The sequence below is a fragment of the Mesocricetus auratus genome, unplaced genomic scaffold (assembly GCF_017639785.1).
Source record: "Mesocricetus auratus isolate SY011 unplaced genomic scaffold, BCM_Maur_2.0 Super-Scaffold_100007, whole genome shotgun sequence".
In the NCBI taxonomy this organism is placed as follows: Eukaryota; Metazoa; Chordata; class Mammalia; order Rodentia; family Cricetidae; genus Mesocricetus; species Mesocricetus auratus.
Genome location: NW_024429191.1, coordinates 56,268,848 through 56,295,585, shown reverse-complemented (window position 1 = coordinate 56,295,585; position 26,738 = coordinate 56,268,848). Strand labels below are relative to the sequence as shown.

The 26,738-nt window shown below is 52.5% G+C and overlaps 1 protein-coding gene across 31 annotated transcripts in view; it reads right to left on the bottom strand.

Moving 5' to 3' along the window:
• Myo18a (myosin XVIIIA) overlaps window positions 1-26,738 on the bottom strand; it is a 98,877-nt gene that overhangs the window by 20,446 nt on the left and 51,693 nt on the right. For 20 of the 31 annotated variants that reach the window (XM_040749216.1, XM_040749217.1, XM_021231183.2 and 17 more), the window contains 27 exons: window positions 24,542-24,629; window positions 24,244-24,350; window positions 23,964-24,140; window positions 23,443-23,656; window positions 23,073-23,215; window positions 22,206-22,306; window positions 21,454-21,517; window positions 21,133-21,277; window positions 20,805-20,825; window positions 19,597-19,608; window positions 18,832-19,008; window positions 18,533-18,623; window positions 18,132-18,324; window positions 17,267-17,353; window positions 14,788-14,929; window positions 14,517-14,676; window positions 13,175-13,361; window positions 12,643-12,886; window positions 10,156-10,265; window positions 7,667-7,732; window positions 3,652-3,780; window positions 2,908-3,051; window positions 2,513-2,602; window positions 2,268-2,387; window positions 1,975-2,086; window positions 1,313-1,440; window positions 921-1,075 (listed from right to left, as the gene is read on the bottom strand). In XM_040749216.1, the coding sequence (XP_040605150.1) occupies window positions 921-1,075; window positions 1,313-1,440; window positions 1,975-2,086; window positions 2,268-2,387; window positions 2,513-2,602; window positions 2,908-3,051; window positions 3,652-3,780; window positions 7,667-7,732; window positions 10,156-10,265; window positions 12,643-12,886; window positions 13,175-13,361; window positions 14,517-14,676; window positions 14,788-14,929; window positions 17,267-17,353; window positions 18,132-18,324; window positions 18,533-18,623; window positions 18,832-19,008; window positions 19,597-19,608; window positions 20,805-20,825; window positions 21,133-21,277; window positions 21,454-21,517; window positions 22,206-22,306; window positions 23,073-23,215; window positions 23,443-23,656; window positions 23,964-24,140; window positions 24,244-24,350; window positions 24,542-24,629 (3,407 nt within the window). The remainder of the gene's footprint in view (window positions 1-920; window positions 1,076-1,312; window positions 1,441-1,974; window positions 2,087-2,267; window positions 2,388-2,512; window positions 2,603-2,907; window positions 3,052-3,651; window positions 3,781-7,666; window positions 7,733-10,155; window positions 10,266-12,642; window positions 12,887-13,174; window positions 13,362-14,516; window positions 14,677-14,787; window positions 14,930-17,266; window positions 17,354-18,131; window positions 18,325-18,532; window positions 18,624-18,831; window positions 19,009-19,596; window positions 19,609-20,804; window positions 20,826-21,132; window positions 21,278-21,453; window positions 21,518-22,205; window positions 22,307-23,072; window positions 23,216-23,442; window positions 23,657-23,963; window positions 24,141-24,243; window positions 24,351-24,541; window positions 24,630-26,738) is intronic. The other 11 variants (XM_040749218.1, XM_013118330.3, XM_013118331.3 and 8 more) reach the window with 2 other exon arrangements.

Below are 26,738 nucleotides of genomic sequence, written 5' to 3'. Positions count from 1 at the left end.
TCAGGTTCCTGTGGAAATTGCACAGCGTCCCACCCTATCCCACAGCAGAAAAACGGAAGAAAACCCTGAGCAGCCAAAACCTAATAAGTGGCCCAGCGGGGAGCACAGCGACATGGTAACTAGGCCAAGCTGGCACCATTGTCGGGGTGCTCATGGAGGAGGGGTTCCTGTTAAGAGTGCCATCTTTGGGTAAAAAGACAGAGTGGGGTTAAAGAGCAGGAGAAGGGGACTGCCTGGCTGTTCTGGGAGGGCAAAAGACCTTGCAGACAGCCTTGTCCTCCTCAGAGCAACAGGAAGCAGTTAGCAAGGAAGGTGACTTGGGGAACCGGGGACACACAGTAACTCATAGTGGGAGGAGTGGGCTCTGTTCTGCCCCTCTGAGTCCCAGGGTTGTGGGGTGAGGCTGCCCCTCACAAAGGTGACTGGATGCTGGCAGAGGGGGAGCAGGCCCTGTTCCCGCTCCCTGGGGGCACCCCACTGTTCCCAGGGTGTGTGGGCTCCTCATGCTGCTAATGAAGGCGTCCCATTCCCAGCCAGGGAAATTAATTTAGATTGGATTTTCTCCTGTGAGGCTGCCCCCCTCCTTTGTGTCATTACCATAATGAGATGGAAGTGGCACGGTAGTTTAATGACATTAGTCAGGAGAGTGTGTTTGTGTAGTGGAGTCGAGGGAAAGCAACTCAGGCAGAGGAGGGGGCAGGGGCAGGGGCAGGGGCCAGGTGGTTCTGCACTTGGCTAAAGCCCGAGCTTTTTGGTTTGGGACAGATGACAGGTCCACCTAGGGTAGAACAGAGGCCTGAATGGCCTTCCACGCATACCCGGCCGAGTCCCCCTGGGAGATGAGAAGTGAGTCTGTTTCACATGCCAGCACGAACAGCCAAGCAGGTCAGGCTCTGAGAGCACAGGACAGGGCCACCCACCTCCTCTGCTTCTTCTCCAGCTCATGGTTTCGGACTTGCTGGCCCTCCAGGTGCAGCTTGGTGTCCTGCAGCTCAGCTGTGAGCCGCTGACACTTCTTCTTGAGTTGCTGGAGTGTCCGCTGACTCTCGTCACTATCTGCTTGCAGGTCCCCAAGCTAGAGATGGAGAAAGGGTGGATGGTCAGCAGCCACCAAGAAAGAGTTGGGGGCAGAGGACAAGAAGAGCCACCTTCCTGAACCTAAGGGGCGTTCCTAGCTGTCCTCTCGGGACTGGCTAACACAGCACTTCCCCTGTTCCTCCCAGGGTCTGCCTACCTCTGGCTTGTTTGCCAATAGACCTGGCACTGAGCCCCAGCCTTCTGGTTCAGGCCTCAGTTTCCCCGCCAGCCTTACCCGCCTCTCCAGCTGCCTCCGGCTCTGCTGCTCCACCTCCATCTTGTCTTCTAACTCCTGCTGGAGCCGCTTCTTGGTGAAGTCCACCTCACGAACAGCACGCTCATACTTCAGCCGCCACTCTCCCCCTGCAGGGCCAAGGGGACAGGCAACTCCGTTCAGAGTTGTTGAGGGTCCCCAGGAAGGGCAGGGGACAGAAGCAGAGGGGTAGGAAGGAGAGGGTGGAGCCAGCCAGCAAGGCTTAGGAGCATTTCTGAAATGATGGCTAGAAGGAACCACTATCAGGGGAAAGTCTAGAAAGGGTGACTTCTGGAGGCCACGAGGACCATGGCCCTTGTCATTACCACAGCGGGTCAACCTGTTTATTCTCAGCACCTTGACATTGCGGTTTTGAGGTCTTTGTTTGTTTGGCTTTTGAGACAAGATCTCATGTATCCCAGCCTGTCCTTAGGTTTACTATGTAGTCGATGACCTTGAACTTTGGTCACCTGGGATTACATGCCTGGTTTTAGCAACTCTACCTTCTCATCCATTGATTATATTTTTGTATTAAAACAGCTCACAGAAGGGAGACAAGCCTGGACAGAGCGTGTGTTTACTTAAGGGTGGGCATCAGGGCTTGCCATTCAGGCCTCGGCCTACCTCCTCTACCTCAGACCCACCTGCATCATCATCCTCCACGTCCCCATTGATCTCCGCTGCCCGGATGAGCCGGGCCTCCATCACCTCCATCTCCATAACTTCCATTTGCTTCTTCAGCGCATCATACTGGGTCTGAAGGAAACAGCCTGTAAGCCTTGCAAGCCTTCCCCTTGCCTGTCCTGCCCAACGTCCTGAACCACCCAGGCTGCATGTTACCCCAGGCAGACAGACATGTGGAGCTAGTGGAGGAGGTGCCAAGAGGCTTTGGGGAAGCCGAGTGTGGCGTCACCAGCCGTCTTCACCCTGCCCTCACCTGTAGCTCTTTCATTTCCTTCTCAGCCCGAAGCCTCTCGGCTGTCTCTGCGTCCAGCAGCTGGGAGGCGGACTCTCCTGTGTTCCGCTCATCAGTCAGCTCCGATGTCAGCTCTGAGATCTGGGGTTGGGGGAGGAGGGGTCGCCAGTTGAAGTGACTGCCTCACTCAGCCAGAACGCCAGGGCTCGTGGGTCAGGGCACTCTGGGACAGTGGGCCAGTCTGTCTGGTGACTGGAGTCACCCACCCGGGTCTCCAGTCGGTCACTGTTGAGCCGAAGCTCGTTCCTTTCTTTCTCCACCTTCTCGAGCTTGCTGCGCAGCTGCTGGATCTCCTCCTGTGGGGAGCAAGGAGACAAGATGGGTTTCTGTGAGGGGTGAAGACCCCAGTTCTGTCCCCTGAGGACTCCCAACAGGAGAGGCTCCCAGGACTCATGACCCCTAGACTCTCCTCCATAAACAGTGGATGCCTACAGTTTTATCCTAAGAAGCTACCTAGGGCCCATACAGCACTCCAGAGGGACATCTACTTGATGGGCATAGGTCATCTAGTCCTAAGAGCACCTCAATCCAAGACAAGCCAGCAAGACCCTTGTATACATGGACTGTCTCCCTGGCCCGGCTGGCCCCGGAAGTCACGCACGTCTTTGTTGCGGATCTGTTCTTCTGACAGCTGAACTTGGATGAGGGGCCGCACGGTGGTGAAGAGCTTCCACCAGGGCCAGTCCTTCACCCCTTTGTTCTTCTTGATGTTCTTCTGCACACAGCGGATGGCCAGGTCCTGGATCTGCAGTTGGGGTTGCCACATGACAGACTTTCAGCTCCCCTGACCAAGCCATTTCCCATTGCCAGCACAGGACCCTTTTCATGCCCACCTTGGCTCCCACATTGCCCCACCCCTCAGAGGGTAGGCGGTCCTGGGAGCAGTGCACGGGGCACTCATGTCCCACCGTCATTAGGAATAATTTCATCTGCTTTATTTGCTGCCTGACTATTTCCAGCACCCTGGCCTAGCTGTGCAATAAAACCTAATCTTGCTGAAACACAAGAGGCGGCAGTGCTGGCTGTTTTATGGACTTGCTAATAAGAAAAGGAGTCGCTGACACAGCTCCTTAATCTTCATAGAGCAACCCATGAACCACAGCCCACCTTTGCCTGGGACCTGCTCTACCCCCCCAACTGCAACACAGCCTCCTGGCCAGGGTGCCTGTCCATACTGCTGGGCACTCAAGCATGCTTCCCGCCCTGGCCCAGGCATGGTGCTCTTGGGAGGTCCCCACCTCCTTCTCAGATGATGACAACTGCTTGACCTCCCCAGCATGTGTCTTACGGGCCCTCCCACTGGTACTCTGCTGTGCCACAGGCTGGGATGTCCCTAGAGCAGCACCTTTCTCTTCTTGAAATGCTGGCGGGCGAGGTAGCCCCTACAGGCCGCTTGGAACAGGGTCAGGTGTCTGCTGGTTTGCTCATCTCGCTGCTCTTCCAGCCGTGCCAACGTGCCTGCCCGGAAGAACACCTATCGGGAGAAGAAGCCTGGTAAAAGCCGGAGCTGGGGCAGCAGAGAGAGACAAGAGGAGGTGCCACAGGGACAGGCAGCTGGCACAGGCAACCAGCAGGCTAGGGAGTGTGGACTCTGGTTCAGGAAGAGCCTGAAAATCCACTTGCCCAAGAGCAGAGAGGAGGTGCCCTAGCAGGGCCAATGGGGCGGGCCAGGGCCAGGTGGAAGGCTTCAGGTCTGGAGGAGTGAGGTGGGAAGTCCAACTTCAAAGGAGAAAGGACAGGGGCAGAGAAGATACGGGGACAAAGAGGAACAGGAAGCACTCACTGGCCAAACAAGGAGGGGAGGCCCTTCAGCTACAGCTGAAGATGTTATCACTATGCCTGGTGCCGCGGCCCACTGCAGGGCCCTGACACAGCTCCAGCCTCGTGGGCTCAGGGGAAGCGTGAGATGGCGTGTCTGGGTGGGAGAAGATCTAAGAAGCTGCATGTGAGGGAAGACTAGAGCGGGGCGAGGCCTCTGCCCTTCTGCTGCCTGCTCGGCTTCATTCCAGCCACCTCCTCTTTCATGTCGGTGCCCCACCCCTACCCCCACGGTTCAGTTTCACACTCTCAGGAAGAAGCCGGTGAGGTGAGGGACCCGTCATACAGGTTTGGGGACTGGAAGACAGATGTGTGGGGACACCCAGCTGTTCCTCTCAAGCTTGCTGCCCTGTGTTGGCCTCTTAAGAGACATGGAGCAGGGTGATGATGACTCTGGTGTCCTTGAGAAGCCAAAGGGGTACGAGGTACAGTTACTCTCACCTGGTGCGGGGCTAAGCTGCCCGGCCTGAGTTTGATCCCCAAGATGCTCATGGTAGGAGGAAATAACTGACTACCTCAAGTTATCCCGACCACCACATATGTACTGTGGCATGTACACATCCACAAATAAAGAAACACATAAGTACATAGAAATATGCGATCTATCCTTATAAAGAAAGACAGTCTGGAGACATAGCTAAGCAATTAAGAAAGAACACTGCCTGCTCATCAGGAAGACCTGATTTTGATTTGAAGTACCCATATCAACACAATTGCTGTAACTCCGGTGCCAGGGGATCTGATGCCATCTTCTGGCCTCTGTGAGCACCCTTATACACACGGCATACACACATATGCATACGCACATGTAAGCAATAGATCTTAAGAAAGGAAGGAAGGAGGGAAGGAAGGAAGGAAATGAAGGTCCCTTTTGTGGGACAGAGATGAGAAATCAAGAACCAGGTAATGTAGTCCTTATAGGGGAAGGGACTATAAGGTGACTTCACACAAGCCTCATCCTCTGAGACTAGCCTTGGAAAAGAAGCCAGCTCAGTCCTTGTGATACTGCCCCAAATCCTACAAAATGGCAAAGTGGGACTTTCCGTGTATCTTAAGTCTGACTCACACCCCGTTTCCAGTAATATATGAGCCACTAAGGGAAGGGATAGCTAATTTGTTCCTCAGTCAAGAAAACGTGCTTGGTTAGCAAACAGGGAAGCAGGGGAGTACAGGCACAGAGAGACAGAACAGCTCGGAGACACAATTAAAAAGAATGGTCTAGGCCACATCTTTAACCCCAGCACTCAGGAGGCAGAGGCAGGTGGATCTCTGAGTTCCAGGCCAGCCTGGTCTTCAGAGTAAGTTCCAGGACAGCCAGGATTACACAGAGAAACCCTGTCTCCAAAACACACACACACACACACACACACACACACACACACACACACACACACACGGTCTAAAGACTACAGATGCAAGCCCCAAACCTCTTGAACATTTGTACATTTGTGAGTTGAGTCATTTGAGGGGAGCTAAGGAGATGGCTCACCCTGTTAAATGCCTGTTACACAAGCAAAAGGACCTGAGTTCAGATCCCCAGCACCCACGTAAAAGCCAGGTGTGGTCCAATTTGTCTGTAACCCTAGTATTGGGGACTGGGTAGGGGGTAGAGTGAGTAGGACCCTGTAGTTTGCTGGCTAGCCAGTCTAGCCAGTCAGTGAGTTCCCAACTCCGTAAGACACCCTGCCTCAAAAAATCAAGGTGGAGGGATCTGATGACGTAGCTCAGTAAGTTAAGTCACATGCCACTAAACCTGAGAAACTGAGTTTGATCCACATGGCAGAAGGGAATAACAAGCTCTAACACAAGGGTGCTCATACATACCCACACCCCTATTCTCTCTCTAAATAAATAAATGCAACAAAAATAATTAATGATAATAAATAAGGCAGAGAACAATGGAGGAAGACACCAGATTCATTCCCTGGCCTTTATTCAACAGCGCCCACTACAAAGCACACATGTGTGAACACACATACAGCAAAAAAATATTCGGATCCCTTTGAGTATTAGGTGGAAGACTATGGTCATCACTTCCTCAAGAACCCATTAGCGCAAATTTTACAGGAGGCTCTGAGACTCCCAGTGGTCTCTAATGAGACCCCTCCACTGAAGCATTATAAATATCCAGTCCGTGCTCACCAGGCAGTGCTAACTAGGCACAGCCTGCAAAGCTAAAAACTTTTTGTCTCAAAGCAACCACCCAACCTTGCCTCCCTTGCCCTGTGGCTCACCTGCCTCAGTTTGGCTCCTGGGAGGAATCAGGACAGCCGAGGGTCTAAGATGTGGCCAGAAGAAGACCAACCTGTACAGGCCTGTTCCTGCCTGAGATGTGTCTGGGAACCTGGGAAGTGGCTTGGAGGAGTGCCACTCCCAGTACCAGCCAGCAGTGGTCCAGCCTGCTAGAGGGGTAGGAGCTTACAGGCGAGCTGGGTGTGAACTAACCTCAAGACACTAAGCAGCTAAAGGAATGGTCTGACTGCAGGCAGCCCAGCTGGCTGCCCTGGGGTCTCAGAAAGGTGTGTGTGTGTGTGTGTGTGTGTGTGTGTGTGTGTGTGTGTGTGTGTGTGTGTGTGGTGACCAGAGAGAAAGGACGGGAGCCAGATGTCATAGACAAAGCAGAGACCAGAGCAGAAAAATTACACCAAAGGGGAGGGATCAAATACAGAATAAGGAGAAAAAGGAAAAACAGGACCAGAAAGCAATAAACAGGGCAGAAGGGACTTTGAGGACCCAATGGAAAAAGATAAATCCAAGGACACAGAAACTGAAATGAGAAGACACAGTAAGGGAGGGTCGGGAAAAATGGAGACCTTGCCTCACCCTGCAGACTGCAGGACACAGGACAAGTAGTACATATGCCTCTCCATCTACCTCACCCTGTGCAAGAGGCTCTGTAACCAGGGTTCCTTTCCTCTTTCTGACAGAGGAAAGCGTCCATGACTCTTTCTCTGGCTACCCCTTGCCCTTCTCCATGCCAGTTCCCAGAGAACATTTGAGCACAACCTATGCAAGCCATTTTGTGGGCAGAGAGGTAGGCAGGGCTCCCTGCCTGTAGGAAGACTGTTCCTGACCCTTTGGTATGGAGCCAGGGCCAGGTATGCCTGCCTTTATGCTACGCATTCCATTTAGATGAGGAATTTGGCCTGTGGACAGGTAGTGGTGGCCCAGCTCACCATGTCCTTGCTTGCTCTTCTGTACACGGGAGCACTCTGGAGCTCTCTTCCTACTACCTCTGGCTTTTCTCAGCCCCCTCCCTCCAAGCCCGGCCAGCTACCTCCAAGCCCAGCCCCCTCCCTCCAAGCCCGGCCCCCTCCCTCCATGCCCAGTTCTTCTGTTTCTCACTCCCCACATGGGCCAAGTTCAGGACCATGTTCCAACCCACTCAGTTCTGACATCACAGAGGTTTCACAGTCCTGAACCATCAGCTATCCTGGCAAGAAAGTAAAGTTTGCTGGAACTGGAACATCTACACCCTGGCTTCTGGCGGTCAGCCATCCGACTTGGGTCACCAGGAAGCAAACGCCTGGCTGCCTACTCACCCGACTCAGGCCCATGCAGCAGCTGCTCTTTTCCAGGTCCAGTGACTCTAGGAGTTCCTCCACAGCCTGAGGAGAGAAAGGCTGCCATCAGACCCGCACAGGCTCTCCCTGTCTCCATGCACTGGGCCCTCTCTGGGTCCCTCCTAGAAAGCCCGTCATTTCTTCCACAAGCCCCTTAGGTAGTTTCCGTGGTGCCAGCCACTATGTCCACTCTGGGGACCAGACTGGGTTGCTGGAGAGCAAGACAAGTGACGTATATAAAAAAGCCACGGGACGTCGGGAGTGGGCTGTGAAGCCCCCAGAGGAGGACGGCTTGGCCTGAGAATTTAGCTACCAGTTATGCCCCCAACTGGAGCAAAGGCCTGGGATCACAAGAGGAGAGTACATGTTGTAAGAGTGAGGGGGCGGGGAGAAAAGTGCGGCCAAGGTGTGGGGAGCCCTGTGTGCCTGGTTCACTCAGGAAGGGGCAGAGCCGGATCCAGAGAGGTCACCCACAAAAGCAAGCGGGGACTATAAGGAGAAGAAAGGCTTGAGAGGCAAGAGCATGAGCGCTCTGAAAGTGCTCGGTGTGGGGTAAGAGACGCAGAGACCCAGAGGCAGCTAGAGAGGAATGCAGGAGAAAGGTCTGGCTGAGGCATCGATCTGGGTCAGTCAGTGTATATGTGGTAATTGAAGTGATGGGTGTGAATGAGGTTGGCCAGGAAGAGAGACTAGAATAAACCAATGCGCAGAGTATTGGAGAATGCGGGCTTTCCTGAAGCAGTGAGGGGGACTGAGGAGGGCAGGGAGAGGGAAACAGCGGCGGCAAAGGAGGCAAGCAGGAAACATTCCAAAGTATCAGAGCTGTCGGCAAAGTCACATATCAAGAACACCAGGAACAACCAGGTGGGTGGCGCACACCTTTCCTCCCAGTACTTGGGAGGCAGAGGCAGATGGATATCTGTGAGTTCTAGGCCAACCTGGTCTACATAGTGAGCTCCAGGAAACTTGGGACTACATAGTGAGACCTGCCTTTTAGATGGAGGCTGCTATCTATCTGTGGAACCACTAACCAAGAAAAGAGCCAGGAGGGAATGGATTCTAAGCCACAGAGGAAGGAACTGCCCCAAAATGGCTCACCTCTACCTGTTCCCACCAAGGCAGGATGGGGGATGGGAAGAAGGGGGATGATGAAGAGACATATGAAAAAGGTAGAAGCCAGGCCCTTGATTTCGTTAGCTCAGAGTCAAGGTCATATGCTGGGAAGATGACCTGGGAAGGCAGGGAAGGGGAGGAGGAGATTTGAGGAGAGAGACGGGGAATGGAGTGGCAGACGAGGAGCTTGGCGACATGGCCATGTAAGGAAGGACATGCAGGAGACTTATTAGGCCATGCCAAGGGCCCACCTAAGGCTGAAGACCACAAACCTGTGTGGATTTAAGTCTAGAGAGTTGTATAGCTTGTTTCCATAGCTCTTGGGAGTCTAATATGAAGAGTGCAGCCACGCGAGAGCTGGCTCTTCAGGGTAGAGGTGAAATAGAGCTGTGGGAGGCTAAGGAGAATGAAGTGCTGGGTGGGTTGGGCCACAGTGTCAAGGCTATGAGGTAAATGACTGGCAAGAGAGAACAGATTGGGTCTAGATTTGAAAGGTCTCTCTGAGTCCAACAGCAGACTTCCTGAGCAGAGGACACTACAGATAGGATGCCGTGATCAGAGAGGTTCATGTAGAAATGACAGTCTGAGAAGGACAGCATTTCCAAGGAAGAAATCTGAGGCTTCCATGAATGTTTTTCTGTGAGTCAGAGGCAAGGGGTAGAAGATGCAGGGACAGACTAGGCAATGCTGTGGGCTTTCCTTCCCCGGGCTACAGGGTACCCTCCCTTCAGGGAAGCCTCCTAAGGACTGAGGTGCTTTCAGAGTCAAGCTGGAAGCCTGAGGCCAATGCTCAGGGGAGGAGGTCTCCTCTATTCAAGGAGCCTTTTGGCTGCCTGAGGAATTGGGGTCAAGGTAGCAGTGTAGAGTGATAAAGATGCTTCTGCAGTCAAGAGTTCACAGACTTATAAGCTCCAGGCACCAAAGTAGACTTGCCATCAGCCTCCTCCTAGGAAGGATGCTTGCCCAGCTCCAGATAGCTTCCTACTTCAGGAACCAAATCCTGCCATGGAAGCCGTGGCTGAAGGACCCAGATGCCATCAGGGGGATACCCAAAACAATAAATCCTAGTCATCTGCTTGGGAGGTTCTGGCATGTATACTCAGTGTGACTGTCTGGCTTCCTAAAGCACAGGCGCCCAAATCTCTGGCCTACAGTAACAGCGGTTCCTCCCCAGTCTCTGCAGCTCATGCCCTGAGCCACCTTCGCGCTGCCACAGTGTTGTGTCTGTGTCCTAACCCTGGCTGGCTGGAACTCTATAACCTTGAGCAAGAGCCAGCCTGCAGTATCTAGGAAAGATGGTCAGAGGGCTCCGAGTGAGTGAGGGGACAGCAAAGATCCTGGAGACCCAAACTTACCCGCTTCTCATCCATCACTATGTAGTTGCGCCCATGTTTCTTGGTCAGGTGTGGAGCCAGGACATCAAAGCGACGGCGGAACTCAGAAAACACCATGTGGTCTGGGTAACCTGGAGACAGAACCAGAGCCAGACCCATCAACACCTTGCCTGACTGCATGAGCAGGGTGGGGGATGGAACAGGCAGGTCCAGAAAGGACAGACCATCAGAGCTGTTCCATAATAGGATATGAAGGCTTTCACTCAGGGTGTGGCCTTAGGTTCCATTCCCAACATCAGAGAGAGAGACAGAGACACAGAGATACAGAGAGAGACAGACAGAGAGAGAGACACACACACAGAGGGGGGGGAGGAAAGGGGGGTGGGAGGAGAAAGGGGAGGATGGAGGGTATGTGGCTTAGAAGTGTCCTTCGCAGTCAAGGTCACATGGCTGTAAGGAGCTGGGTCCAGATTCCAGGCCAGCCCCCGCATCTTTCTTTAGCCATACTCTGACGTCCTATTGTTTTTCCTTATTGAGTCTTCAAGGTTTCAGTCTCTGTATTATCAGTCATGCTCTTGGGAGGGTAGAAAGCATCCTAAAGTCACCTAGACCTCCCTGCCACCCCCCCATCAGCTGTCCTCCCTGATCTTCATTTGGAGGCCTTACTGAGTGGGGGCTCCCTTCTCCATCATGAGCTAAAGCACACTCCAGGCCCATCTTTACCTTAAACAGGGACCCTGGACCTCATTCCACATGGTAGTCATGGAGACCAATTCAGAAAATACATAGTGAGCACAGCTTGGCTCACTTGGTGAATTCTCAGAGAAACAGGATTTCCCCCTCTCCTGTCTCCCGAAGCACGGTTACAGAAAGAACTCCCTCCTTGTCCTACCTTCTTGACCTTGAGTTTAAGGCTAAACGACCAAAACCCTGAAATTCTCTTTTCCTAAAGTGTGTCTGGGCTTGAGGTCAAGGGAAGGGTGAGATGGCTTCTGGCTTGGAACAAGGTCAGAACAGTGGATGGCAGGAAGTGACCCCAATTGAACTGATCTCACCAGGGACCACAGCGGGGACTGAAAGACTGCAGCATTTCAAGACAGAAAGGGATTCCAAACAGAGTTGCTTCAGTTTTCAGCCAAGGAACCTGAGGCCTGAGACTGGAGCCATTGGGTTGCCCAAGGTCCCAGTGGCTGTGGTCAGAGGCAGAAGTGGAGTTCACACCTGGGCTGCTGACAGCCAGCTGGGGGCTTGCTCTGGCCAGCAGCTCTGGGAAACCCTCCAACTGGGAGATGAGGGCTGATGCATGTGCCTGATAATTGAAACAGGAGGCGGGGGCTGCTGAGAGGCCAAGACAAAGTGAGCTATTGATTCTATCTGAATTGCAATTAAATTGATGGGCCAGGATAGCAGTCTGGACGCCTGGCATCTTAATTAATCATCAGAGCTATCGATGGTGGCTGGGGGCCGGGGAAGGGGAGGCGGCTGCCGTTGGCCTCATCGATCTGCTTGTTTGAGTAAAGCACATTGATTTTGGTTCAGAGCGGTAACAATCTGGTTTTGAAATAATAAACACCAACTCCATATCAAGACATGGGGACAGATCGATGATTTATTTAGAACGGGGTAGGGAGCCTGCTTCCTGGCTTTCGCTGCTGAGGAAAAGCGAGGGTATCCATGGGGATATCTCAAGGGTACCTGTCTGCAGGTGGGTAGGACCCAGCCTGCGCTTCTCGCTGACGGGGAGGGGGAAAAAAAGAGCAGAAACCTGGCAATTTCTAACTTCTCAGCTCAAGAGGCCTGATGAGACAGCCTGGCTGGAATCCAGCTCAGCCACTGGGTGACCCTGGGCATGCTCCTTAGCCTCTGCGAGCCTTCCTCCTTATTTAGGGATGATAAAAGGTACCACCTCACAAGGATGGATGCTGTGAATTAAAATATGAAAGAGCTGGGAATAGCACCTGGTGGGCCATAAATATTTTATGGATGACAACTGCTACTACTGTCATCCTTGCTCCCTCCTGAAGCTGGGTCCATCAAAAGGATCTGTCTGACCTTTCTTGGGAATTTTAAGTACTTCCAAGAGATTTAGCACCTGCTTTCCCCGTGGGTAGATGGTGCTGGAAGGGCACTGAGTCTTCTGTCTACTGCCACGGGCTGAGTCGACCCGCCTACACTAGGGATGATGGGCAAGAAGAGTCACGAGAACAAACGTTTGGGATGGTCTGTGTGCGCGTGTGCACACATGTGTCTGCATATGTGTGATGTGTGCGTGTGTACACATGCACACAAGCACAGGCAAGTGTAGGACTAAAATGAGAAAGGGAGAGGGGGAAGAAAAGAATCCCCGAGTAGAAAGGAATAAAGCACCAGGGGAGCTGGGGATGATGAGCAGAAAGGACCTTCAGAAGAAAGGGACCTCAAGCCAGTCCCCAGAAGGACAGCAGCAGGATGGGACCTGGCAGCTCCGGAAAGAGCACCGGAACTTGGCTGGGAGGGAAGGTGCCTCACCTTGGCGGTACATGCGCATTGCATCAAGCAGGCGGGATCCCCGAAGCTGGGCACGGAGCAGGGACACATCCAGCTGCAGCAGCCCAGCCTCACAGGGGTCTCCCGGGGGCAGGTCCAGCTCACTGCTGCTGCTAACTCGGCGGGAAGAGGCAGACCTGGGTTCTCCAGGCCAGCCCTCAGCCACAGGCAGGAAGCAGTGCACAAAGTGCATCTTGGACCTCTTTATGGTGTCAATGAGGGCATCCTGCCAAAGGAAAAGGGACCAACCTCAGTGCTCTGATGTCTAGTATCCCAGAAAGCTAGCATCTCCATTCTTCATGGGGTAGCTGCTGGTCTGCCACCTGTTAGGACACTGCTGAGCCCGGACATCTCTGTGCCCTCCTGCCTGGCTGGCCGGTCATAGTAGCAGCACCAAGAAGGCAACCCCACCAGCAGTGATCAAAACAGGTGGATCTGGGTGGCACTGATGCCCTGAGGGCACTGAGTGTCTACCTGCCAGGAGAAAGAGGCCTGGGCTTTGCAGGACACTCACCACTTGCAGCTTAATCTGTATGCACAGAGACTTCTTCTTGACAGCTGCCATGCCAGTGGTAAAGGTTTTCCTCATGCTAGTCGCCCGGCGCAAGGCCAGCTGGGAGCCGCCCTCCAGACCCGCGATAGAGCCTGAGAGCACCGTGGCACTGCCTGCCCGGCCTAGAAACAAGTTGCTGATGATCTTTCTGTAAGAGAAGCAAGGCCAGAAAAGGAGTTAGAACACGGGACAATAAAAGCTGTATTGCCACACACACACACACACACAATATGGCTGTGGCCAGGGCCTGGGCCATCTTTGCTAGGGCAGTATGTCCTATATCCTACAGCAAAACTAGAAGAAGAGAAAAACCCAAGACAGACAGAAGCCATGCAGGCAAGGATTGGGCAGCGGGAGCAACCCATTCCTCTTCCCCGCCAGTGGGGGCAGAAGACAGTGTTCCTAATATACAGCTCAATACACTATATAATTAATCTGTGTTTCATCTCTTGTTCATTACCTCTTGCACTAGAATGTCAACTCCATAGGGCAGGGGTGTGTGCTCTCTTCCCTGCTAGCTGCCTAGCACCTACAAGTCCCTATCTACAGAGGAAGTATCCACTAATCTATGACGTAAACGAATGGATGATAGTGCTTATGTGATTTCTGGATTTTAAAAGAATTTTTTTAGTTTCTAAATCTTGTTGAGGGGTCTGAAGAGATGGCTCAGCAGTTCCAAGTGCTAGCTGATCTTGCAGAGGATCCAAGTTCAATTCCCAACACCCATGTTAGATGGCTCACAACCACCTGTGACTCCAGCTCTGGAGGATCTCCAAAGCACCCCATATATTCATAATTAAAAAAATAAGATCTTGCCTGGTGGGCGGTGGTGCCCACCTTTAATGCCAGCACTTGGGAGACAGAGGCAGGCGGATCTATGTGAGTTTGAGGCCAGACTGGTCTACAGAGTAAGTACCAGGACAAGCTCCAAAGCTACAGAGGGAAAACCAAAAATAAATAAATAAAATCTTTTTAAAATGTAGCCAAGGATGAACTTGAACTTCTGGCTCCCTTGTTTCTAATTTCTGAGTGCTAAGGTTATAGGTGTGTGTCACCAAGTTTGCTTTGCTTTCTCTAAAGAGAATGAGGGAGCTGTTCAAACTGAAAACTACAGGCATCTCTAACCGTCTGCCTCCCATTTCTATTTCTGACGCGAGTCCTGTGTCTCCAAGGCCACACAGCCTTGACTGTGGTCTCTCAGGGACTAGAGGCTTATCTGTCTTGCTGGATGGGCCCCTGACATATCACCAGAGGAAGGGGACCCAGAGAACAGTTGTAGGAAGAAGATATGAGATGGCCTTACTTCTGGGAATCCTGCAGGAGCCGGGATGCATTCTGGGTAGCTGGGTTCTGCTTGGTATAGTTCAGCCAGCCAGACACATTGTACTCCACCCAGTTGGTACCATGGCTGTGGCCCAGGAGAAAGTGCCGTGGTTTGCTGCTGCGCAGAAGAGGGCTCTGGCCTGAGGGTATGTGAAGTAAAGTTCAGATCACCAGGGCACAGACACAGACACACAGCTAGAGAGTGCCACCTAGCTCTTCCAAAGCAGGACTGTCCTCCAGACACCACCTACCTTTTTTGTCTCCTTCCTGGGGGCCGTAATAGGAGAAAAGACGGTCGAGGAGAGTATCCTCGGTGGCACCCGGCACCAGTGCCTCCTCTTCCAGCAGCCATAGTAGCCCCCTTGCCTCATCAGCATGGGCCAGCGAGCGGACCTGTGGACAAGGGTAAAGAGGCAGTTTAGCCACATGGAGCTAAGTACACCATTAACAGCTACAATCACACTCAACAGCGTGGCTCTGGCTGCTCACTACTGACACCTTGTGGAAGAGATGGGCATAGAAGGGAAACTAGCTGAGAAAGACTTCTAAGAACTCACCATAAAAGATGGTTGCTGGGACTTGGGGTCCACAGGTACCCAAGACCGAAGCTTCTTCTGACCTATACCCATACTCAGAGCTTCTCCTTAATCTTTACCCCCTCAGAGGGCACAGGAGTGAGGCCAGCTGCATACTGCCCTCACTTCCCAGCAGATTCCCTAGGACAAAGTCTATGCTCGGCAAAAGCTCCTGGGGGCCTTCTCTGTTTATTTTAGAATAGGGTGTGACTATGTGGAACTGGTCGGCCTCATACCCATAGAGGTTGATCTGGCTGTGCCTCTAGAGTGTTGGGATTAAAGGCATGCCCACCACACTCAGCTTCAGAGAGGGCTCTTAATAAACCATGGCTGTGGAGTTAGCATTGGTCCCCATGGGCAGAACCCAGAAAGTGCCCAGATCGCTGCTGGCTATAAACTCAAGGACCAAAACCCTGAGGCAGGTGACTCTTGATGGAGGTAGTGACCAATAGAAGCAGAATGGGGGAAAAGCTGGGTATGTCCCCACCTGAAGGGAAAGAATGACCGAATGCCACTCAAGCAGAAGCAGACTACTGTCTCGGAAAAACACAACTAGTGAGTGTTGAGTCTCTCTCTCTGTCTCTGTCTCTGTGTGTGTGTGTGTGTGTGTGTGTGCGCACACATGCATGTGGAAGCCAGAGGTTAATGATAGGTGTCTTTCTCAACTTGCCTCTACTGTGTATACTGAGACAGGGCCTATTGCTTGAGCTGATCAATTTGCCTATTCTAGATAGCCAGGTTGCTCTAGGGATCCCCGTCTTTGCCTCCCAGATTAATTCCAATTTTCATTCTCATGCTTACACACAAGAGCTTTACCCTGCGAGCTACCTCCAGGTCACTAAGCCTCTGGTTTTTTCAAGAGAAGGTGGAATTCTGCTTCCTAATACCCCATGAAGACTTAATAAACTAGGCCTGTGCCACATCTGGCCTGGAGGTGCCCCCCCCTCTATGTGTGTGTGTGTGTGTGTGTCTCCCTTGTCTTCTTTAGGCAGGAAGAACTGCCCACACCCCATTATTGCTTGGCTTCTAGGGCCTGGCAGACAAGAAAAATAAGAAAACCGCTATTTTCCCTCTCTTTCATCTACTGCCTTTATCTTCTCCCCATAGAAGTGGTTATGACGCCTAGAAGGCCAAGGGCCAGTGGGTGGTGACAGTATTCTAGTAGCTAGAGATGAACAGCAGGAAGGCTCCCAGAACCATTAAATAGCAGAAACCTAAGAGCAAGGATGACTGATTTGCAGCCTAACACACGTCTGCCCCCTGGTGTTCATGGAACACAAGGACAACTTCCTTCCATCTGAAGATGGCAAAAACTCTGCAGGGAGCCAGGTGTCAGTAACAGGAAATCTATCAATTCATCCATCTTCCCTGGAGAGCCTGTTGGGGCTTTAAGCATTTGAGCCCATGCCTGTGCTAGCCCAGTAGGGCCTCACTGCAAGGCAACAGAAAGAGCCTAGAGGGAGGAACCTCCGTCGAACAAGAATTCTGCTGCCCAGCATAAATCTCTGTCCACAAAAACCACAGGCTGCAAATCCCAAAACTGAAGGCAGTCACCAAAAGCAAGTACTCCTTAGGCCAGCCAGTACCCCGGGCAATGGGGTATCCAAAATACTATCATCAAGGAGACAGCTTGTTCCCAAGGTTGAGGAATGAAGGCTAACATCCTTGTCTGCCCCTCTTGGGACATTTTAGATCTGACACCGTTTCCCTGTTCAAGGGTGCTGCGGCCACCTTACCCAGACCCTGGTGGATTGTGGGAAGGAATGACTATATCCTCTAGATTTGGATTCTCACCCCCCATCCAGCCCACAGATGCAGACATCAGGCCTTGGGGCAGATACACTGAGGGCTCAGGCAGGCTCAAAACAGGGTCTGAGCCTCAGGTAGCAAGAGAGAAGGGACATTTTCTTGAGTGGGTGGGACTCTGGATTGCGGTTCCCCACTCACTAGGCAGGGGAGTGTGTCTGTCACCTTCCCAGAGAGACTGAGTGCCCAAGGGTAGAGCCCTGTAGTCGAGCAGTGCATGACATGTGGGTGTGACCCTTCCTCAGCCCACAGTGGCAGCTCCAGCAAGCCGCTCAGTTGGGAGGGATCTAGCAGAGGCAGAGGAGCGGGAAAGAGTTGAGGATAGTCCAGGCATCCCTGGACTTCCTACCAGGGACTGGTGGGAAGCTTGGTCCACAGCAGCCACTGAGTCGTCTGTGGCCGGCTCCAAGTCTTCAAATGCCAGTTCGATGTTCTCCTAGGAAGGAAGGAAGGTGCAACAGTAATACTCAAGGGGCCACAAAGAGTATTCGGCCACAGGAGCAGACCAGGCAGGGCCTCTGGGACAAATCCAATGCCTCCTCTCCATGCAGGGGCCCCCTAAACTACCCCAAAGGACAAACTGCTCACTGCCTCCCAAGGTAACACTCAGTCATTTTTGACAGCTAAAATTCTCATAATCTTAAACCACAGTTGCAGCCTGATGTTATTTGCAGCAGTTGATTAGGCAATACAGAATAAGGCCTCTCTCCATTTCACACAATCATCCTTAGAGCTCATGAAGACAGAGTCACATCCCTCCCTCCCTTTGGGGGCTTCTCTTAATCAAGACAAATACCCTCTCTCTACAGGAGGAAGAAATTCCAGAACTCAACCCATCCCAGAGACCTCTTCAGGAGGGACTCAATAGCTAGCCAACATCTAAGCCTTAGATTCTAAGAGACCTGGGGAAAGAGGCACCAGGCCCACCTTGAGGCAGAACTGCACTGTAGTAATTCATAGACTGAAAGTGGGACAGACCACAAAGATGAAGAAAAGGGAGGCCTCAGAATATGCCTTCAGCTTCCTGGAGCACAGGCTGCCCGCAAAGTAAGGGCACAGCCAAGGTCCAGGACAAAACTCCTGCTCCAGAAAACAGGGAGGGCAGAAATGAAGGGGGCAGAGAGCTGGGAATTAGTGTTGCACGTGTGCAGATGCCCTGGCCAGGACGCCTTGGCCAGAAGGTGAGGCAGAGTTGGGTTTGGGCAGCTACCTACCTCCTTGTATCTTTCCAACTCCTGCAGGAAGGTACGCTCATGAAACAGCCTCTGCAGCCTGTCTTGGGCATAGTTGTGACACAGTTCCTCGAAGGAGGCTCCACGGGCTGACCCACCCCGCTCAGGGTTCTGGAAGCCTGGTGTATCCACAATCATCATGGAACAGAGCGAGTGCTGGCTGGACTTGAGAGCCCTTAGCGGGAAGAGTCTGAGTCAGAGCTGGATGGGGTATTACCATACACTGGGCCCCACTGCTCTGCCCCTGCCCAGGGCCCCCTCACCTGGCTTACAGTGAGTCTCTGGTGGCAGAGGACAGCCCGGCCTAAGTCGCCACATAAGCATCAACCCCATTTTTACTAAAGCAGAAAGTGGTGCGCCTCTGGGTTCCACTTGACACTTACCTGTTTACCAGAGAGATGAGGAGGGTAAAGAGCTCGCTGTAGAGGCCAGATGCCATGCCCTCTAAGCACTCCATAGCACTCAGTTTAGGACCTATGGAACAAGAGGAGGAGCAGTTGTAGCTTCAGTCCTTGGGGCCACCCCCACCTGCCCAGGAATGTTCTCTACCCACATCATCAGCATTCTGGGGCTATTGCACTGGAAACATCTATTCACTCATAGCCCCTCCCACCTCTAGGATGGCAACAAGTCCCAGGCAAGGCCTTCCAATCCTACTCATTAGCCAAGGGGCCCCAGGTACCTGTGCCATCTCCCAGGCCGCTCTCCTCAGGGCCCTGACGGAAGGAGGTGGAACGTTGCAGGGTACCACCTTTAAGTTGATGCTTAAAGATAGCTGAGGATAGCTCTTCAAGGCTGCAGCCCAGCAGATATGCGGCTTTCTGGGCCCACTCATGGCGGGCAAACTGCTTACGTCCAGCTGTGGGGTAAGGGTTTTAAACAAAACAAAAGATTTAGCATCTTAGGCTCTTCTTAAGACAACTGAAAACCACTGAGACTTTTGGTACCCTCACCCCACAGGATGGGGGAGTTGGCATCTTCCTGATAACACTACTTGAGCTTGACATGGGAACAGAACAGCCAGCAGCTGCCAGCTTTTCCAGAGTCCCTTAGGGGTAGAAAGAAGAGAGGTCCTAAATTAGGCACTAACTTCACTGCTGCCACTAGAGGGCACACAATCAGTTGCAAAATCCCTTTAATCCAGAGGTGTACAGCTTGAGTTGGATGAGGACAGGGTCAGAGGATGAGGAGGCCCACCCTGCAGGAGCACTAGAGCCATGTGTGCCTGTGGGGTTTAGCAAGAGAGAGCAACTGCACCTGTCCCTTCCCCGGATACATTAAGACACCCCAGCCCCTAAGGGAGACCATAGACACCTTAATGGCTCAACAGTGGGGAGGCAACTGAGCCGCAGGGGAAAGGGAACAGCCCACACAGACAAATGCGCCTGAGCCAACATGTGCCTAATCATAGCAATTAGGGAAAGCTAACAAGAAACAAGGTTTTTACCTTCAGCAGCTTCTGTAAGGCAAAGGACCAGCATGCAGCATGCAAAGAAAAACAGTGTGTTAGCAAACAGTCATCAACTGAGCCCGCCAGGCTCTTGGGAAGGGACTGCGGGAGGTAAGGGCTTATGAAGATGAGCAGGCAAGAAAACACAGTCATATTTGGCCCTGAGATACAAAACTACATAGTCTCAAAGGAATGTGCTTGTGGATGTCATCACACCGACAGAAAAGAGACACAAAAGATGTCCTACCGTATAGGTGGGCATACACACATACCATATGCACACACACTTATGCACACACGCAAACGCATAAACACACAAGTATGCATGAATACACACATACACACACAAATACATAGAATACACCCACACACGCGCGCACGCGCATCCATTGGAGACACTACAAATTTAGGAGAGAGAGACGCTGGCCAACACTCAGAGCATTCCATCTGCGGTCACAACTGAGAGGGATCAGAGGAAACTCTGGGCCTGATTCCTCAGAACACAAGAACTTCTCTCCAGACACAATCACACGCCTTCATACTCTCTTGCCCAATAGTCTGCTTCTTGATGTAGGTGTCATCTACTGGTATCATAAAGACCAGACACCCGACATTTGTTCCCGCATGCACCCACAGCCACCCATGCTCCCCAACTCCTGCAAAGCAGTCCTCACTTTGTCACATCTCCAAGAAGACAGAGCAAAAGCCAGAAGTGTTGTCCAGATCCAGCACCCTTTTTTCCAAGGCTAGAGGAAAAGGGGGTGAGGGCTGCTACAGTCGTGGTCCTTCAGTGCAATATCCAAGGAAGAGAACAATTCTTCCAAGTCAGATTGTGCCCAGCCCTCCACAAGCATGGATCCCAAGCGCAGAAGCTAGCATCCAGCCAACACCAGGTGCCTGCTGCCCCCTCGTGACCTCCACCTTGACATGCAGGAGAAACGGCAGCAACTACCAAACCAGTGGATTGAAAGATGGGGAAACTGGTCTCAGGAAGCCCCAGGTTATGGATGCAGAATGGGAAGGAGAAACTGATATTCTGGGGGCTCTAAGAAGTTGCAAAGCTAGCAACTCCTCTTCTACCCTAACATAGGGTATCTCCTTAGACCAGTTCCCCCATGAGTTTGAGCCCAGTGCCTAGAAGCCCAGAGAAGCACCAAGATGGTCAAGCAGGTCCCTACACCCCAAGGTACACCAAGATCAGTTACCAGCTTGCTCCTCAAGGGGCTCTATCAGGAAGGGAATGAGAAAGACAGTCACTCGGATGCTGCTCTGAGGGAGTACCTTCCATCCCTCAACCCCACACCCCAGCCCCCACTCGCTGCTCGCTGTGGTCTGTCTTGACAGCTAAGGCCAAGCCTCAGGCAATCATGGGCAGATACGTTTTTCTAGCCTTCTGCTCAGATGTGGAAGACTGAGATGGTACAAGCCATAGCATGCATAGGGAAGGGGAAGGTGGTCTGGGACAAGAATGAACCACACAATTGGGTAGGAACCACCAAGGCATTCTGGATAACAGGCCAGGCTGCCCATTACCTTTGGTAGCTCCGGCAGCCCCCAGGTGGTAGATGGAAGCCAGGATGAGCCAGCAGGCCTTCTGTTCCTCAGGGGAGATGGCCAGCACCTTCATGGCCGTCTGTAGCTTACTGAACTGCTGAGCAGCTTTCTGCTTCTCCTCAGGCTAGGAGGTAAATGGGAATGCTGTCTCTGAACCTCTGATGCCTCACTTCCAGCATTCCCCATACCACTGGACCCTCTGGGACAGGGCCATGCTAGACCCACCCCTGGGGAACCACCTGCCAATGGAGGCTTCTAGTCCCAGAGCCACCAACTCAGTCCCCATAGCCCAGCTCTCACCTTGGCCAACGGCACAATTCCAAACACATTGTTCTCTGCCAAGTGGTTCAGGTGGAGCTCTGTCCTAGGGGTACAAATGAGGCATCAGCATGAGGTTTGGCCCCCAGGCCACGGGCTCGCTCTCAGGGTGATGACTAATCACAGCTTCCAGACTACATCCTATCTGCCCATCACCCCAATCATCCAGTCCGATCTGCCACCTTCCTAACTGGACTGGATGCCTCAGCAGGACAACGGGTGTAGTCAGAACCCTGGGAAGGAGCTGGGAGCCTGCCTGAAGGGCACATGTAGGCAGGCCAAACAGCGTCTCTGCTGTGAAAGGAGCTGGAGAGGAGGCCTGGAGCTTGAGCAGGGAGCCAGTCTGAAGGCATATATGGAAGAACATGGCAGGGACATCCAGTGGGGCAGGGCGGGGGGGGGGGGGGGGTTGAGGGCCAGCTGGAGGGGACTGGAGGAGGCTTGGCTTCCACACCAGCTCAGCTTACAGAGGCTGTGAAACTGCAGACAAGCCATACCACCTTCATCCAGGTGAACTTCTTCCCCAGACCCAGAGATCTCTCAACACTGAGGAGCCAGTTGTGTCCCTTTTCCACAGCATGACCCCAAGATTTAGGGCCAAGTAATTCCTAAATGGCAAACCTAGTATCTATCGTCTCACCATCCGGAGGCCCAGCTTGGAGCGAGCAAGCAGCAGGTAATGGACCTAGTCAGTGGAGTCCCGAGTCCCACTGGAGCACCCCATCCCGTCTCACCTGAGGGTGCTATCACCACAGGCCAGCAGGTAGTAGAAGACATTGAAAGTGGCCTCGCTGGCTGGGCGTCGGGCCACACGCAGCTTCTCCAAGAGCATCGTCTGTGGCATAGCATAAATGAGGAAGATGGTCATACTCCTCCTATGCCTCAGCAGTGAGAACCAGGACCTGGTCCTCCAGCCCCACAGAACCCTCAGACTTACTATCCAGGCACTCAACTACCTACTACTTCCAAGGCCAGAAAAGTTAGAAACCAGAGCCAGGAAAAGAAGAAAGTCCCCAACTCCTGGAACTACCATGCTTAGTACCAAGGAACCAGCCTTCCTTGGGTGATGGATGCTTATGGCAGAAAATTTCATTTAGGGGATGGCATGATAGTTTAGCAGACAAAAACGCTTGCTACCAAGCCTAACAACCTGGATTCAATCCCCAGGACCCACAACAAAGAAATGACTGACTCTAGCAAGTTGCTCTCTGACCTCCATATATGTGCCATGGCATGTGGATGTATGTGCATATACACACATACACACACACAAATGAATAAATGGAATTTTTAAAAAAGAAATGTTATTCAGCATGGCAAAGGACTGGTGTGCCTGGGCCTTACTTTATTGACAAGTGTGCAACACTAGCCTGAGAGAAGTCCTAAGTCCCCGGGTCTTAGAAAGTTGGCAGAGAGGGTGGAGTTCCCAGCAGTAGGGTGTGGGGAGGAGACGGGAAGGAGATCTGGAGGACAGGGTCAGCACAGACCAGCCCTGTCTATGCTGTTGTGGGCCTCCATTTCATCAGGGTGGAGTTCCAGGTTAATGGGGCATGAAACCAGGGGTCCATCTTGGCTCCTTAGGTCTGGGCAATGTCCTTTACCTGAATGGAGGCTGAGGCCACCTGGCCAGCTTGGTCAAAGTCCAGGGAGAGAATCTGGGAGAAGCGGGTGGCACTGCCATTCATGATGGTAGGGCTGTTCCCGAAGGCTTCCAGGAGGGTGTACAGGGCCTGCCACTTCTCCACTGCAGAGCACAGTCACAGGGGACATCAGGAAGACCAGGGACAGCTTACCTGAAAGCCATGGACTCCCAGATGCCCCAGACAACAATGGCCCAGGGTTTGGGGTATGTGAGTTCAGGGGGATAAGGAACCCAGGGATAATAGAGCCAGCATCCAGGAGAGTCGTCTTTCTCCTTTCCCCACACCCCTGCCTCGCCCCTGCCTGTCTTCCCAGTTGCCCCTGCCTCACCAGAAAACACCTTGCTCCCGCTGGTGCCAGCAATGGTGGCCAGATATTGCACTAGATGCTGGAAGCTGGTAGTCTTGCCACTGCCACTACTACCCAGAAGGACAATGGACTGGTCCTGGCGGCTCATCAACATTGCCCTATATGCAGTTTGGGCCACGGCGTAGATGTGGGGTGCCATGTCCTCCCGCCGACACCCCTTGAACATGTGCATCACCTTGAACAGGAAAGGCAGGGAGTGAAGGAGGAGGCTTTTAGGGCCAGGCACACCCAGTCAAACCTCTAGGGCTTGCATATTTCTGTACTGCCATTCTACAGATGCCCAGGTATTTTGAGGGCAAGGCCATGCATGGAGATGCAGATATCCACCCACTCTATTAAAGACTGCAGGATATCCTTCTGTCCCCACCCTTTGACTCCTCCCCCCAAGGTCAACAATGAGAGTGGGCAGTAACCCAGTGGGCACCAAAGAGGAAGAGCAGAAAGGGTAGGGCATGGGCAGGTAGGTCCATAGGAAGGCACACCTTTTCTGAGTACACAGCAGGGGCCCCTCTCGGGCTGAGGACAAGCAAGCTAGTGCCAGCATAAGTGTGTAGCAGGCTAGCCCCATAGCGCTGGCGCAGTGTGTGCAGGACGCTAGACTCGTTGAGGTACACCAGTGAGGCTAGATCTTCTAGCCGGTCACATGAGGGAGCATTAGCCTGGGAAGACAGACAATGAAGATGCAGATCCCATCTCCATCCCAGAGGACAGGCCTGCCCTGCCTGTGTCCTCCCCCTCCCTGGCCAGCAGCCTCCTTCCAACCTTCTCTATGTCATCTTCATCCACATCCAGGATGGCTCCATCGTGGTCTAGCTTCACACGCACCTTCCCCTCAGGTAGGCTGAGCTGCTCCGACTTGAGCTGGCTGGCTGCAGAGCAGGGATAGTTGGACTTGGGCCTGTGAAATTCTACTATTTTCCCTGGACCTTTGTGGTTCTGCCTTCTTCCCACTGGCTCACCAGCCTCTCCTTGCTCATCCCAGCCCTTACCAGAAGTAGAGGCATTCTCCTTGCCAGCCCTGAGTCTAGCCCTGCATTTATCCCAACCTCCAGAGACTCACCAAGGGAGAACCCATCCTTATGGACCAGCCACACCTTCTCCGTCTCATACCAGGCCTCTTCAGCTGCAATCTGGTCTTCTGTCTTGGCCTAGCAGAAGGAAGGAGGGAATAAACAGACACTGCATTAAAAAAGAGAGAGAGAGAGAGAGAGAGAGAGAGAGAGAGAGAGAGAGAGAGAGAGAGAGAGAGAGAGAGAGAGAGAGACGTGGACAGCAGGAATGAGGAGACAAGGGAAGAGAGGCTTCAAGCTGAGCCCTTGGGCATATAGGAAAGTCAGGAGGGAGCCTCAGGACATGGGGCTACGCAGGGAGGTGAGGTCAGGAAAGAGGGGTAGGGAGCCAGGAGTGCTGAGGACAAAGACAAAGAGATTAGGGATTATACCAACTTTGAGGGTCCAGGGACACAGGAGTACTGTGGCCAAGAGAACCAGCCCCAGGAAAGCAAGTCACCAGGCTCAGTCTCCGGCTGCTCTATCCCCTCCTCCCTGGGAGCCTGTGAGATCTGTACCCTGACTCAAGCCCTGAACTTTGGGCCACAGTCATGGGTTCTTTCATGCCAAAAGAAAAGCCTCTTCCCAGCCGGGCGTTGGTGGCGCACGCCTTTAATCCCAGCACTCGGGAGGCAGAGGCAGGCGGATCTCTGTGAGTTCGAGGCCAGCCTGGTCTACAGAGCGAGTTCCAGGACAGCCTCCGAAGCCACAGAGAAACCCTGTCTCGAAAAACCAAAAAAAAAAAAAAAAGAAAAGCCTCTTCCCCTAGGCTGGGAAGAGCCATTTCCTGCATCCTAGGATTCTGCCTTATGGAATAAGAGGCCATGGGCTCTAGCCTGAAGATGCTCTGTGTGGGCAAGGCGATAGTGCCCGACTCCAAGTTATAGTCTACAAAGGCCCTACTTGGAAGACAGTAGCTGTACAAACTTAGTGGACATATGAATGTCACATGAGGGCACAGGACAACATGGGCATGAAGTCAGTGCTGATCTGTCAATTACAGGAACACTGAAAGGGTTTGAAAAGGCTGGGACACCCCTGGAGGTCCCCAGAGATCACCAATCAAAATAAGCATTTATAAGCACTGTCAGAACGGGGCTATCAGATCTGATACCCTCTAATAAGAACACTTGAAGCTGGGCAGTGGTGGCGCACATCTTTAATCCCACCACTAGGGAGGCAGAGGTAGGTGGATCTCTGTGGGTTCAAGGCCAGTTTAGTCTACAGAGAGAGTTCCAGGACAGCCTCCAAAGCTACACAGAGGAACTCTAGAGAGATGGCTCAGTGGTTAAGAGCACTGGCTGCTCTTTCAGAGGTCCAATTCCCAGCAACCACATAGTGGCTCACAACCATCTATAAGGAGATCTGGTGCCCTCTTCTGGCCTGCAGGCAGACATGCAGGTAGAATACTGTATACTAAATAAATAAAATCTTCAAAAAAAGAAAGAAACCCTGTCTTGAAAAACAAAACAAAAAACTTGAGCTAGGAAGCAGCAGCACCACAGGAGCTGGGACAAGCAAGGGACTTGGCTACCATGTTACCAGGCCCCTTGGCAGCATGTGGCAAGGTACCAACAATACGATAGCTGGTGTTTTGAGGGAGGCTGGCCACTTTAGCAGACCGGCTTTCAGACTTGCACTGGCTCCAACACTCTCCCCAGCTGGCAACCTCCGGATTCTTACCCTAAGTGTGTCCCTTCCTCATGAGACCCTGTGATACTGAACCCTGGATGAAGGGTCAGAAAACGGCAAGAACATGTAAGCAGCGTATTGTATAGTCTTCAGCACATTTCTGGATTTGAAAAGGGGGGAGATCGGTAGGCTGATCATAACAAAACTGTCAATGTCTTGATTTGTCAAAGTGAGAAAAAATTTAAAATACTGGGTTTTATTTTTTAATATTTGAAGGACTGATCCCAACACTCAGGAGGCAGAGGCAGGTGGATCTCTGAGTTCAAGGCCAGCCTGGCCTACAAAGTAAGTTCTAGAACAGTCAGGACTACACAGAGAGACTCTGTCTCATAAAAACAAAACATGAACCAGCTGAAACCTTTGTCTTGAGTGAGCACATTCTATGGCCAAGTGTTAGAGTGATGTCAAAGGGTCAGGGTCATGGCCACCAGCTTCCTTAGGGAGTGTCTGAGAACAAGTTTCTCACACTAACCATGAGGTGGAGACAGAGACCATCTCATCTTCAAGCTGGGGCTA